We start from the raw sequence: 12659 nt of genomic DNA, 5'->3' as shown, positions 1-12659 counted from the left end.
TTTCAAGCTAGGATTTCTCTCCTGAGGTCCAGACCTATGTGAATAAAACCAGTGGACATCTTCAGATAGATATCCACAGACAGCTTAAACTAAACTTGTTCCAAACTGAATTCATCACAGGTCATCAAAATCTATTTCTCCATCTATGCCCAATATCTCAATGGCACTGTTATTTTACCTTGTGTCTCAGCCAGAAAACATGGATTTTTATTTACGTTTTTCTTTCCCACAAACCACATCCAATTACACCGATTCTTTGGACTCTCTCTTATCTTTTGAAATTCTCCAATTCTCTTCCTGGCAGTCCTTATTTCAGGCTATAAGCATCCTTTTCCCAGGCAACTGCATCAGCCTCCTAACAGGTCTCCCTTTCTCTGATCTTGCCATCCTATGATGCGTTGTCCACACTGCAGTCAGAGCAACCTTTCTCATAATCTGTCCTATGCATGACTCCTTAGTAGCCCTGCTCTGTAGCCTAATGGAGAGCTCCAAAGATTCTGAAGCTCTTGCTGGTCCCCAGTGCCTCATGATTTCCCTCACCCCACAGCCTTTATGCACATTGCTGTCACAGGAATGTCCATTCTTCACTCTTTTATCCTGTACTACCAACCCTCCAATTGGAAAACTCATATCCCCAAAACTGGCATGAAAACTACTCCTAAATTTTCCCATGCCAGCAGGTTACTACTAGCTTTCCTAACTTTTATCACATCGTATATTATATATATATAATTCTATATGTATTAACATATTCCTTGAGGACTAGGAATTTGCAATGTGTAGTTAAGAAGTAGCTTATCTCTCACCGCACAGCATAGAGGCTGATATGTAGTAGTTGTTCAATACATGTCTGTTTTGTTTTGTTTTTAGAGACACTGTGTCACCCAGGCTGGAGTGCAATGGCACCATAGCTCACTGCAGCCTTGAACTCCTGGGCTCAAGCAATCCCCTCACCTTAGCCTCCCAAGTTGGCTGGGTCTACAGGCATACACCACCACACGCAGCTAATTTTTTAAATTTTTAAATTTTTTGTAGAGACAGGGTCTCACTTTGTTGCCCAGGCTGGTCTTAAACTCCTGGGTGCAGGATATAGTCCCACTCAGCCCCACAAAGTGCTGGGATTATAGGTGTGAGCCACTGCATCCCTCCATAAATGTCTGTTTAATGAATGAATAAATGAAATGAATAAATAAATGAATAAATGATCAAGCCTTCAGAGATATTATTAAAACAAGCCATATTTGACTTAAATAGCAAAACTGGAGGTGGTACATTCTGAAACCCCAAACAAATATAATCAAATACAGATAAGCTAAAAAAAAAGAATCAGAAAGGCCCCCAAATGCTTAAGTACATGGATAACTTTTAAGAACTCATTTTGTTGACAGTTTTAAAATACCACCTAGGTGTTTGTAAAGAATATTCAAGGTCAGATTTGGAAGAAAATATAAACTCCTCTTCATTTGCACATTGATTAAAAAATAGTCTTCCTACTGTTTCAGGTAGTCAAAAGCACTACAAAACAGACTTATTGGGATCTGTGTGTAATAAAAATGAAGTCTATGGCAGATTTATATGGCTAGGAGAAGCACATTAAGGGCTGCTTCTGTCACTGTCTCTGAAGGAAGCCTTTAGACTCTCCCACAGGGTTCAGCCTAGCATAATAAAATAGCATAAAGAGTATGAACTTCTAGTTCTTCTATTTGTAGTATTACAAGGTAATATTGAACCTTCATTGAACGGAGGAGGAGGCATTTCTTAAGTTTAAAACTTAATAATAGCAAATCCTGTCAACCATCAGAATATATCCAAAATCTAGCTAGTTTTCACTACCTCTTCAGCTACCCCTTTTGTCTCCAATCACCAGAATTTCTTGCCTAGATTATTCTAAGGTCTCCTGACATCTGCCCTTGCACTTTGACTTTCTGTTCTTAACATAATAGCTAAGGAGATCCTGCCCAACAAAAGTGAAAGCATTTTACTCCGCTGTATAATTCAAAATAAAAACCAAAATGCTTACAATGGGCTTCAACATCTTACAAGATCAGCCTCCCCATCCCCAGCCATGAACACTCTGACCTCACTTCCCCTCCCTCCTTCCTCAGTCACTCAATTCTAGCCACACTGGCTTCTTTGTTTTTCTTTAAGCACTGCTGGCATGCTCCTGCCTCAAGGCTTCTGCAATTCCTGTTCCCCCAAACGGAAGCATTTTTCCCAAACATCTCCATGCCTTGCTAATTTGCCTCCTCCACGTCTTTGCTGTAATTATTACTTTTCTGCAGCATCTTCCCTGTCCACTTTATTTTAAATTACAATCCTCTCTCACCATTAGCACTCTCTGTTTGCCTTTTTTGCCTTATTTTGCTTCTTAGCACACAATTCCATCTGACAGTTCGCTTATATATTTGTTTCTTTAGTGTTTGGTTTCCCACATTATACACTCTCTGGGATTATTATCAGCTCTTGTTTACTGATGCATTTCCCTGCATTTAGAACAGTGTCTGACACATAGTAGCCACTCAACAAATAGCCATTAAATGAAAATAAAAAATCAGATTTGAAGACCACTTTAGCCAGAAGGACATAGAGGATCAAATTAATGTTCCCACTTAAAAAAAATAAAAAATGGACAAAATAGATGAGTTTTTTTTTTCAGATATTTGACAATAGGAAGCACAGAAAAGGACAAACAACAAAGTGAGCCCCAAACTTGCTCCAGCTTGGTGCCTTAAAGGAATTTACAGGGTGCAATGCAGAAAGAGGCTCAGCAATATACCCAAGTTGAGGAGACAAAATCTAGGTGTCCCAAGGTGGCTAGAACTCATAGGGAAGAGGAAGGGAGAGGAGAGAGCTACATAGAGAGGCTCCAGACATCCATGGGAAGATCCCTTTGAATTTTCAGCTGAATACTGATCAGTGCATGCATATGAAGAAACTACATCAGGCCCAGAAAAAATAGCAGGAAGGATCTGACAGAATCATCCTCAATGATTGCACCAGCCACAGTGGAAATGCCTCCTCACCCATACAGCATCAAGTACAATCCTCAGAAGGATATTGTCATAGTAATGAGGTAAAGAAGAACCAGACTAAAAATTGTTCTGGACCCAGCTAACACAGCTTGAAAACAAACATGAAAAAGATCAAATTGTTTCCAAGTAATTTAAGTGTGTCTCTGAACAAAGACCAGAAATATTTAAGAGAATACAAAATTCTCTAGCAAACCATAATGAATGTACATTTCATAGCATCTGACATCCAAACAAAAATAAACAGGCATTCAGAGAAATAGGAAATTCAACCTATAATGAGCAGAAAAAAGTAAAACAATAGAAACTATGCAGAAATAATATTGTATGCATTGAATTTTATCCCCCACCACACCAAATTTGTATGTTGAGGTCCTAAACTGCAATACCCAGAATGGAGTCTTATTTGGAAATAGAGTAATTGCAAAAGTAATTAGCTAAGTTAAGATGAGGTTTAGGGTAGCTCCTAAAGCAATATCACTGGTATCCTTTTAAAAGGGATAAATTTGGACACAGAGAAAAATATGTATAAGGGAAGATGATGTGAAGAGACACAGAAAGAAGATTACCAACTGCAAGCCAAAGAGAGAGGCTTGGCATTGATCCTTCCCTCATAGTCCTCAAAAGGAGCTCACCCTGCCAACATCTTGATTTCATACTCTGGCCTCTCAAACTATAAGATAATACATTTCTTTTGTTTAAGCTCGTTTTGTGGACTTTGCTATGGCAGCCCTAGATAACTGTTGCAGACATCAATAATAATATTAGTAAAGAATGATATAAATATAAACAGTAGACTAGAAAAGGTAGAGGAAAACATGCACATGATAAACAGACTTTTAGAAAACATCTTTAGAAGATCCAAATTGAAGTTATATTGATGAAAACAACAATATTTGAGACCAAAAAATACATGAAGAGAATTAATAACAGATTCTACCTACAGAAGAAAAGATTAGTGAACTTGAAAACACAGCAATAATAACAACCTGAAATCCAACACAGAGAAAAAAAGACAAAAACAAAACAAAACAAAAAACCAACCCAAATCAAAAAGAACAGTATTTGTGAGTTTTGGAACAGGTTTTAGTAGCCTAACACAAGAAATTGATGTCCTAGAAGAAGAGGTTAAGAGAAAAATAAATATTTGAAGAAATAATGGCCCAACATTTTCCAAGAAGCTTAATAAATTCCAAGTAAAATAAACATGAAGAAAATTACATCAGGGTATATCTGATATGGTTTGGCTGTGTCCCCAGCCAGATATCATCTTGAATTGTAGCCCTCATTGATACAGGAGCTAGAAAGAAATTATTTAGGCAGATAGCGAGGGTAAAGGAGTCCTCGGCAAGGCTTCTCTTTTAAAAAAAAAAGCAGCCCCCAAATCATTTCTTTTCTAATAAACAGTAGCCTGAAAAATCGAGCTGCAGACATAGATAAGCAAGCTGGAAGCTTGCATGGGTAAATGCCAGCAGCTGTGCAAAAAGAAAAGGGCTACCTGGAAGCCTGGTATGTTCAACATGGAAGCTTCATCTTCCCTTTTCTTTGTCACTGTGTGTACAGTAGAGGAACAGGCAACATGGTGCCAGCCAAGTAGAGAACCTATCTGCATAATGAAAGATTAAGGTAGGGCGGCCAGCTTCTTCATGCACTATGCAAATGGCACACCTTGTCTGGCCAATCTTTTGTGCCCTATGTAAATCAGACACCGCCTCCTCAAGCTCATCTATAAAACCTTCTACATTTCATTGAGGAAGCAGCAACCCATTTTCTCTGGGATCCCTCTCTGTGCAGAGAGCTCCTCTCTTTCTTTCACCTATTAAACCTTTGCTCTTAACCTCACTCCTTGTGTGTCTGCATCATTGATTTCCTTAGTGAGAGGCAATAAACCTCAGGTATTACCCCAGACAAAAGATGCTGCTTCACCATAATCCCCACATGTCATGAGAGAAACTGGGTGGGAGGTAATTGAATCATGGTGGCTTTTTTTTCCCGTGCTGGTCTCATGATAGTGAGTAAGTCTAACAAGATCTGATGATTTGATAAAGGGCAGTTCCCTTTCACATGCTGTCTTGCCTGCCGCCATGTAAGATATGTCTTTGCTCCTCCTTTGCGTTCCACCATGATTGTTAGCTTCCCCAGCCATGTGGAACTGGAGTCCATTGAACCTCTTTTTAAAAAATAAATTAACCAGTCTTGGGTATTTCTTCATAGAAATGTGAAAATGGACTAATACAATAAATTGGTACCAAGTAGTGGGGCACTGCTGTAAAGATACCTAAAAATGTGGAAGTGACTTTGGAACTGGGTAACAGGCAGAGGTTGGAAGAGTTTGGTGGGCTCAGAAGAAGACAGGAAGATGTGGGAAACTTTTGAACTTCCTAGAGACTTGTTGAATGGCTTTGACCCAAATGCTGATAGTGATATGGACAATAAAGTCCCGACTGAGGTGGTGTCAGATGGAGATGAGGAACTTGTTGGGAACTGGAGCAAAGGTGACTCCTGATATGCTTTAGCAAAGAGACTGGCAGCATTTTGCCCCTGTCTTTGAGATCTGTGGAACTTTGAACTTGGGAGAGATGATTTAGGATATCTGGCAGAAGAAATTTCTAAGTGGTAAAGTGTTTGAGAGGAAGCAGAGCATAAACCTTTGGAGAATATGCAGACTGATGATGCAACAGAAAAGAAAAACCCATTTTTTGAGGAGAAATTCAAGCTAGCTGTAGAAATTTGCATAAGTAACCAGGAGCCAAATGTTAATCACCAAGACAATGGGGAAAATATCTCCAGAACATGTCAGAAGTCTTCATGGCAGCCCCTTCCATCACAGGCCTGGAGGCCTAGGAGGAGAAAAACAGTTTTGTGGGCCAGGCCCAGGGCCTCGCTGCTTTGTGCAGTCTCCAGACTTGATACCCTGCATCCCAGCTGTGGCTAAAGGGGGCCAATGTAGAGCTCAGGCCATTGCTTTAGAGGGTGCAAACTCCAAGCCTTGGCAGCTTACCTGTGTTGTTGGGACTGAGGGTACACAGAAGTCAAGAATTAAGGTTTAGGAACCTCTGCCTAGATTTCAGAGGATGTATGGAAATGCCTGAATGTCCAGGCAGGGGTGTGCTGCAGGGGCAGATCCCTCATGGAGAACCTCCGCTAGGGTAGTGTGGAAGGAAAATGTGGGGTAGGAGCCCCTACACAGAGTCTCCACTGGGGCACTGCCTAGTGGAGCTGTGAGAAGAGGGCCACCATCCTTCAGACCCCAGAATGGTAGATCCACTGACAGTTTGCACTGTGTGCCTGGAAAAGCCACAGACACTTAATGCCAGCCCGTGAAGGCAGCAGGGAGAACAGCTGTACCCTGCAAAGCCACAGGGGAGAAGCTGTCCAAGATCATGGGAACCCTTGTCTTGCGTCGGCATGACCTGGATGTCAGACATGGAGTCAAAGGATATCATATTAAAGCTTTAAGATTTGACTGCCCTGCTGGATTTTAGACTTGCATGGGGCCTGTAGCCCCTTTGTTTTGGCCAATTTATCCCATTTGGAACAGGTATATTTACCCAATGCTTGTACCCCCATTGTTCGTAGGAAGTAACTAACTTGCTTTTGATTTTACAGGCTCATAGGTGGAAGGGACTTGTCTTGTCTCAGATGAAGCTTTGGACTGTGGACTTTTGAGTTAATACTGAAATGAGTTAAGACTTTGGGGGACTGTTTGGGAGGCAGGATTGGTTTTGAAATGTGAAGACATGAGGTTTGGGAGGGGCTAGATACGGAATGATATGGTTTGGCTGTGTTCTCACCCAAATCTCATCTTGAATTGTAGCTCCCATAATCTCTACATGTCATGGGAGGGATCCAGTGGGAGGTAATTGGATCATGGGGTTGGGTTTTTCCTGTGCTGTTCTTGTAATGGTGACTAAGTCTCACAATATCTGATGCTTTTATAAAAGGCAGCTCCCCTGCACAAGCTCTCTTGCCTGCTGCCATGTAAGACATGTCTTTGTTCCTCCTTCTCCTTCCATCATGATTGTAAGGCCTCCCCAGCCATGTGGAAGTGTGATTTCATTAAACCTCTTTTTCTTTATAAGTTACTCAGTCTCAGGTATTTCTTCACAGCAGTATGAAAATGGACTAATACAATATGATAATAAATTTTTTTTTTAGTGGGAAAAAATTTAAGTAGTCAGAAGGGAAGAAAGAACATACATACACAGGGACAAAGTTAAGAATGGCAGCAGCGTCAGAAGTAATACAAGGGAAAAGTAGGAGAGCAACATCTTTTAAGTATTGAAAGAGGAAAATTATAAACATATACCCAGCAAAACTATTTTACCAAAAAAAGGTAAAATAATCACAGTGTGAAATGGCTCAGTTGTTAATGCCTTGGCTTTACTCAGAAAACCTGTAGATATGCAAGTAACCCATGGACAATTGTCTGCCAACAATAATATAAAATCTTATGTACCTAATAACAAAACCTCAAAATAGGGTGGGTGTTGTGGCTAATGCCTGTAATCCCAGCACTTTAGGAGGGTAAGACAGGCAGATCAATTGAAGTCAGGAGTTTGAGACCAGCCTGGCCAACGTGGTGAAACCCTGTCTCTACTAAAAATACAAAATTAGCTGGACATGGTGGCATGTGCCTGTAGTCCCAGATACTTGGGAGGCTGAGGCAGGAGAATCACTTGAACCTGGGAAGTGGAGGTTGCAGTGAGCTGAGAACATGCCACTGCACTCCAGCCTGGGTGACAGAGCAAGACTCCATCTCAAAAACAAAACAAAACAAAACCTTCAAAATATATGAAGCAAACTGTTATAAATAAAAAGAGAAATAAATACATCTAAAATCATATAGGAAATTTCAATATTCTTCTTCTAATAATTGATAGAAAATGTATGCAGAAAATCAGTCAGGCTATATAAGATCTGAAGAACACAATTAACAAACTTGACCTAATTGGTATTTATGAAACATTCTACCTACTAGCAGCAGAATTGACATTTTTTGTTAGCACACATAGAACATTTACCAACGTAGGTTATTTCTAGTAGATACATGAACTCAAAGTAAATTTAATAAGATCTATAAGAGTCGGGTAATATACAATATTATATGACTATAGCAGAATTAAATTATGAATCAATAACAAAAAGAAAGGGGATTTCACCAATTATAGGACACCGAACAACATACTTAAAAAAATTATTTTTGAATTTTTGATTGACAAATAATAATTGTGTATATTTATGAGTATAACATGAGGTTTTGCTCTATGTATATATTGTAGAAAGATTCAATCAAGCTAATTAACATGTTAATTACCTCACCAACTGTCTCCATTTGTTTTGTGCTGCTGTAACAGGATACCTGAGGTAGGTTGATTTATAATGAAATTGTATTGACTCATGGTTCTGGAGGCTGGAAAGTTCAAGATTGAGTGGTTGGCACCTGGGGAAGGCCTTCTTGCTGCATATCTTATGACAGAAGAGAGAGCAAGAGACTGAACTTGCAGCCTCAAGCCCTTTTACAATGGGTATTAATTCATTTGTGAGGGTGGAACCCTCATGACCTGAATGTCTCCCATTAGGCCTCACCTCATAACACGGCTTCACTGGGAATCAAGTTTTCAACATGTCATTTTTGGGGTATTCACATCATAATGCCAAATTATCTTTCTTTTGGTGGTGAGAAAATTAAAAATCTATTCTTTTAGCAATTTTGAAATATATAATACATTATTAACTGTGGCCACCATGCAGTGCAATAGATCACTAAAACTTATTCCTCCGGTCTAACTGAAATTTTATATCCTTTGATCAACATCTTCCCTTTCCCCATCTCTCTCCCTTCCCCCAGCCTTTGGTAATCACCTTTCTACTCTGTTTCTACCAGATTGACTTTTTTAGATTCTGCATATAAATGGGATCATACAGTATTTGTCTTTTGGTTCCTGGTTTATTTCTCTTAGCATAATGTCCTCCAGTTGCATCCATGTTGCTGTAAATGACAGCATTTTCTTTTTTTTGAGACTTTACAGTATGCCACTGTATGTATGTGTATGAGTGTGTGCTCATCAAAAGACAAAATTAAGAAAATAGCAAAATACAACACATTTGTAACACAAATATCTGACAAATAACTTTTATCCAGAGTATATTAGGAAACTCTTAAAACTCAATAATAAAAAGACAATAACCTCATTTTGAAAAATGTACAAAAGACTTGAAAAGACAATTCAGTTCAAAGGAAGACATATGGGCTCCAAGTCACTGTTGCACAGCCTTGGTGCCGCATACATGTGGGACAGTCCCAACCCACCTTGCTCTCTAGTACTTGTAAGGCTTTTCTTTTCAAGATGCCTGAGGAAGTACACCATGGAGAGGAGGAGGTGGAGACTTTTGCCTTTCAGAGAGAAATTGCCCAACTCAGGTCTCTTATTATCAATATCTTCTATTCCAACAAGCAGATTTTTCCTTCAAGAGTTGATTTCTAATGCTGCTGATGCCTTGGACAAGATTCCCTATGAGAGCCTGGCAGACACTTACAAGTTGGACAATGGTAAAGAGCTGAAAATTCACATCATGCCCAACCCTCAGGAATACACCCTGACTTTGGTGGACACAGGCATTTGCGTAACAAAGCTGATTTCATAAATAATTTGGGAACCATTGCCAAGTCTGAGACTAAAGGATTTATGGAGGCTCTACAGGCTGGTGCAGACATCTCCATGATTGTCAGTTTGGTGTTGGCCTTCATTCTGCCTGTCTGGTGGCAGAGAAAGTGGTTGTGATCACAAAGCACAATGACGATGAACAGTGAGCCTGGGAGTTTTCTGGTGGGGGTTCCTTCACTGTGTGTGCTGACCATGGCAGGGGTACCAAAATGATCCTCCACCTTAAAGAAAACCAGACAGAGTACTTAGAAGAGAGACAGGTCAAAGATGCAGTGAAAAAGCACTCACAGTTCATAGGCTAACCCATCACCCTCTATCTGAGGAAGGAAAGAGAGAAGGAAATCAGTGATGATGAGGCAGAGGAAGAGAAAGGCAAGAAATAATAGGAAAATAAAGATAATGAGGAAAAACCCAAGATTGAAAATGTGCGTTCAAATGAGGAGGATGACAGTGGTAAGTATAAGAAAAAGAAAACCGAGAAGATCAAAGAGAAATACATTGATCAGGAAGAACTAAACAAGACCAAGACTATTTGGACAAGAAACCATGATTACATCACCCAGGAGTATGGAGAATTCTGTAACAGCCACACTAATGACTGGGAAGATCACTTGGCAGTCAAGCATTTCTCTATAGAAGGTCAGTTGGAATTCAGGGCATTGTTGTTCATCCCTTATTGGGCTCCTTTTGACCTCTTTGAGAACAATAAGAATAAAGACACCATCAAACTCTATGTCCTTCATGTGTTCATCGTGCACAGCTGTGATGAGTTGATATCAGAGGATCTCAACTTTATCTGTGGTATGGTTGACTCTGAGGATCTACCCCTGAACATTTGAGAAATGCTCCAGGAGAGCAAAATCTTGAAAGTCATTCACAGAAACATTGTTAAGTGGTGCCTTGAGCTCTTCTCTGAGTTGGCAGAAGACAAAGAGAATTACAAGAAATTCTATGAGGCATTCTCTAAAAATCTAATGTTTGGAATCCCCGAGAACTCCCCTAACTGGTGACAGCTGTCTGAGCTGCTGCACTTTCACAGCTTCCAGTCTCGAGATGGGATGACATCTCTGTCAGAATATGTCTCTTGCATGAAGGAGACATGGAAATCCACCTACTACATCACTGTTGAGAGCAACGAACAGGTGGCCAGCTCTGCTTTCATGGAGTGAGTGCGGAAGCGGGCCTTTGAGGTAGTGTATACGACCAACCTCACTGATGAGTACTGCATGCAGCAGCTCAAGGAGTTTGATGGGAAGTGCCTCGTCTCAGTTACCAAGGAGGGTCTGGAGCTACCTGAGGGTGAGGAGGAGAAGAAGAAAATGGAAGAGTGCAAGGTGAAGCTTGAGAACTTCTGCAAGTTCATGAAAATAATCTTGGATAAGAAGGCTGAGAAGGTGACAGCTTCCAATAGACTTGAGTCTTCACCTGCTGTATTGTGACTACCATCTATGGCTTGACAGCCATTATGGAGCAGATTGTGAAAGCCCAGGCACTTTGGGACAACTCTATGATGGGTTACTTGATGGCCAAAGAGCACCTGGAGATCAACGTGACCACACCGTTGTGGAGATGCTGTGGCAGAAGGCTGAGGGGGATAAGAACGACAAGGCTGTCAAGGACCGCATGGTGCTGCTGTTGAAAACCAAGCTGCTCTTCTGGCTTCTTCCTTGAGGATCCACAGACCCACTCCAACTACACCTGCATGATCAAGCTAGGTCTAGGTATCAATGAAGATGAAGTGACAGCAGAGGAACCCACTGCTACTGTTCCTGATGAGATCCCCCCATTTGAGGGCAATGAGGATGTGTCTCACATGAAAGGAATAGATCAGGAGTTCATGCTTGGAAACCTTGTGCGCTCTGTGTAGTGTTCTCAGGGCTCCCACCACAGCCTTGAGTGGCCTTGTCCCAGCTGCCTCACTCCAATGATTTCTCTCCCATCCTTGTATCTAAGGCAGGAAACAAGGGCATCAAGCCCCATTTAGTCCCTAATTTGACAACAGGATTGGATGTTGTGTATTGCGGGTTTTTTTAAAATTTTGTTCTGAAATTAATCTATGCAAAATAAAGAAGATGCCATTTTATACAAAAAAAGAAGACATGTGAATAGCCAGTAAGCAAATGAAAAGGTGCTCAACACTTTAGTTGTCAGGAAAATGCAAATTAAAACCAAAGTAAGATACTACTTTATACTTACTAGAATGGTTAAAATTAAAGATGATAATACCAAATGTTGGCCAAGAGGCGGAGCACGGACTTTCATACATTGCTGACTACAAAACAGTACAAACACTTGGGAAAATGGTTCGGTAGTTTTATTCATTTTTCTAAATAAAAGCAAATGTATCTTAACCTAAGGCAGAGGAATTATACTACTACATATTTACTCAAAATAAATGAAATGAGTTGTAGGAATTATTTGTATATTCTGGTTATGCATTCTTGGTCGTATTGCAGCTATCTTCTGTCACTCAGCAATTTGCCTTCCCCTGTCTTAGTATGCCTTTAGATAAACAGAAATTCTTACTTTTAAAGTAGTCCTACTTATCAGTCTTTCTATTTACAGTTAATGCTTTTTATGTCCTGATAAAACATATGTCCATAAAATGACATAAAAAGCAAAAACCAGAAACAACCCAAATGCCTATCAACAATTTAAAGGATAAACAAACTGTGGTATTTTAACGTAAATACAATAATAACAATAATAATGAAGTGCTGATACAACAACATAGATTAATTCTCAAAGCATTGTACTGAGCAAAAGAAACAAGGTACAAAAGAATTCATGCTGAGTGATTCTATTTCTATGAAGTTCTAGAACATTCAAAACTAAAATATAGTTATAGAAAGCAAGGTGGCAGGGACTAAGATGAATTGACTAGAATGAGCATGAAGATGACAGGGTGATAGAAATATTCTAGATCTTGATTGGAGTGGTAGTTACACAGATGTATGCAGTT

General features: G+C 40.0%; 1 protein-coding gene across 1 annotated transcript; it reads left to right on the top strand.

Moving 5' to 3' along the window:
• Nucleotides 1–5388: 5388 nt before the first annotated feature.
• On the top strand, nt 5389–11368 carry LOC129011782 (heat shock protein HSP 90-beta-like). The gene is made up of 6 exons (XM_054446969.1): nt 5389–5524; nt 9621–9766; nt 10114–10498; nt 10622–10703; nt 10737–10862; nt 11158–11368. Exons 1-6 carry the CDS (start codon nt 5389–5391, stop codon nt 11366–11368), a joined length of 1086 nt encoding a protein of 361 aa, XP_054302944.1.
• The last annotated feature ends 1291 nt before the right edge of the window (nt 11369–12659 follow it).

The sequence above is a fragment of the Pongo pygmaeus genome, chromosome 14 (genome assembly GCF_028885625.2).
Source record: "Pongo pygmaeus isolate AG05252 chromosome 14, NHGRI_mPonPyg2-v2.0_pri, whole genome shotgun sequence".
Taxonomy (NCBI): domain Eukaryota; kingdom Metazoa; phylum Chordata; class Mammalia; order Primates; family Hominidae; genus Pongo; species Pongo pygmaeus.
Note: the sequence above shows the minus strand (reverse complement) of the source record. Positions and strands in the feature narration are given on the sequence as shown.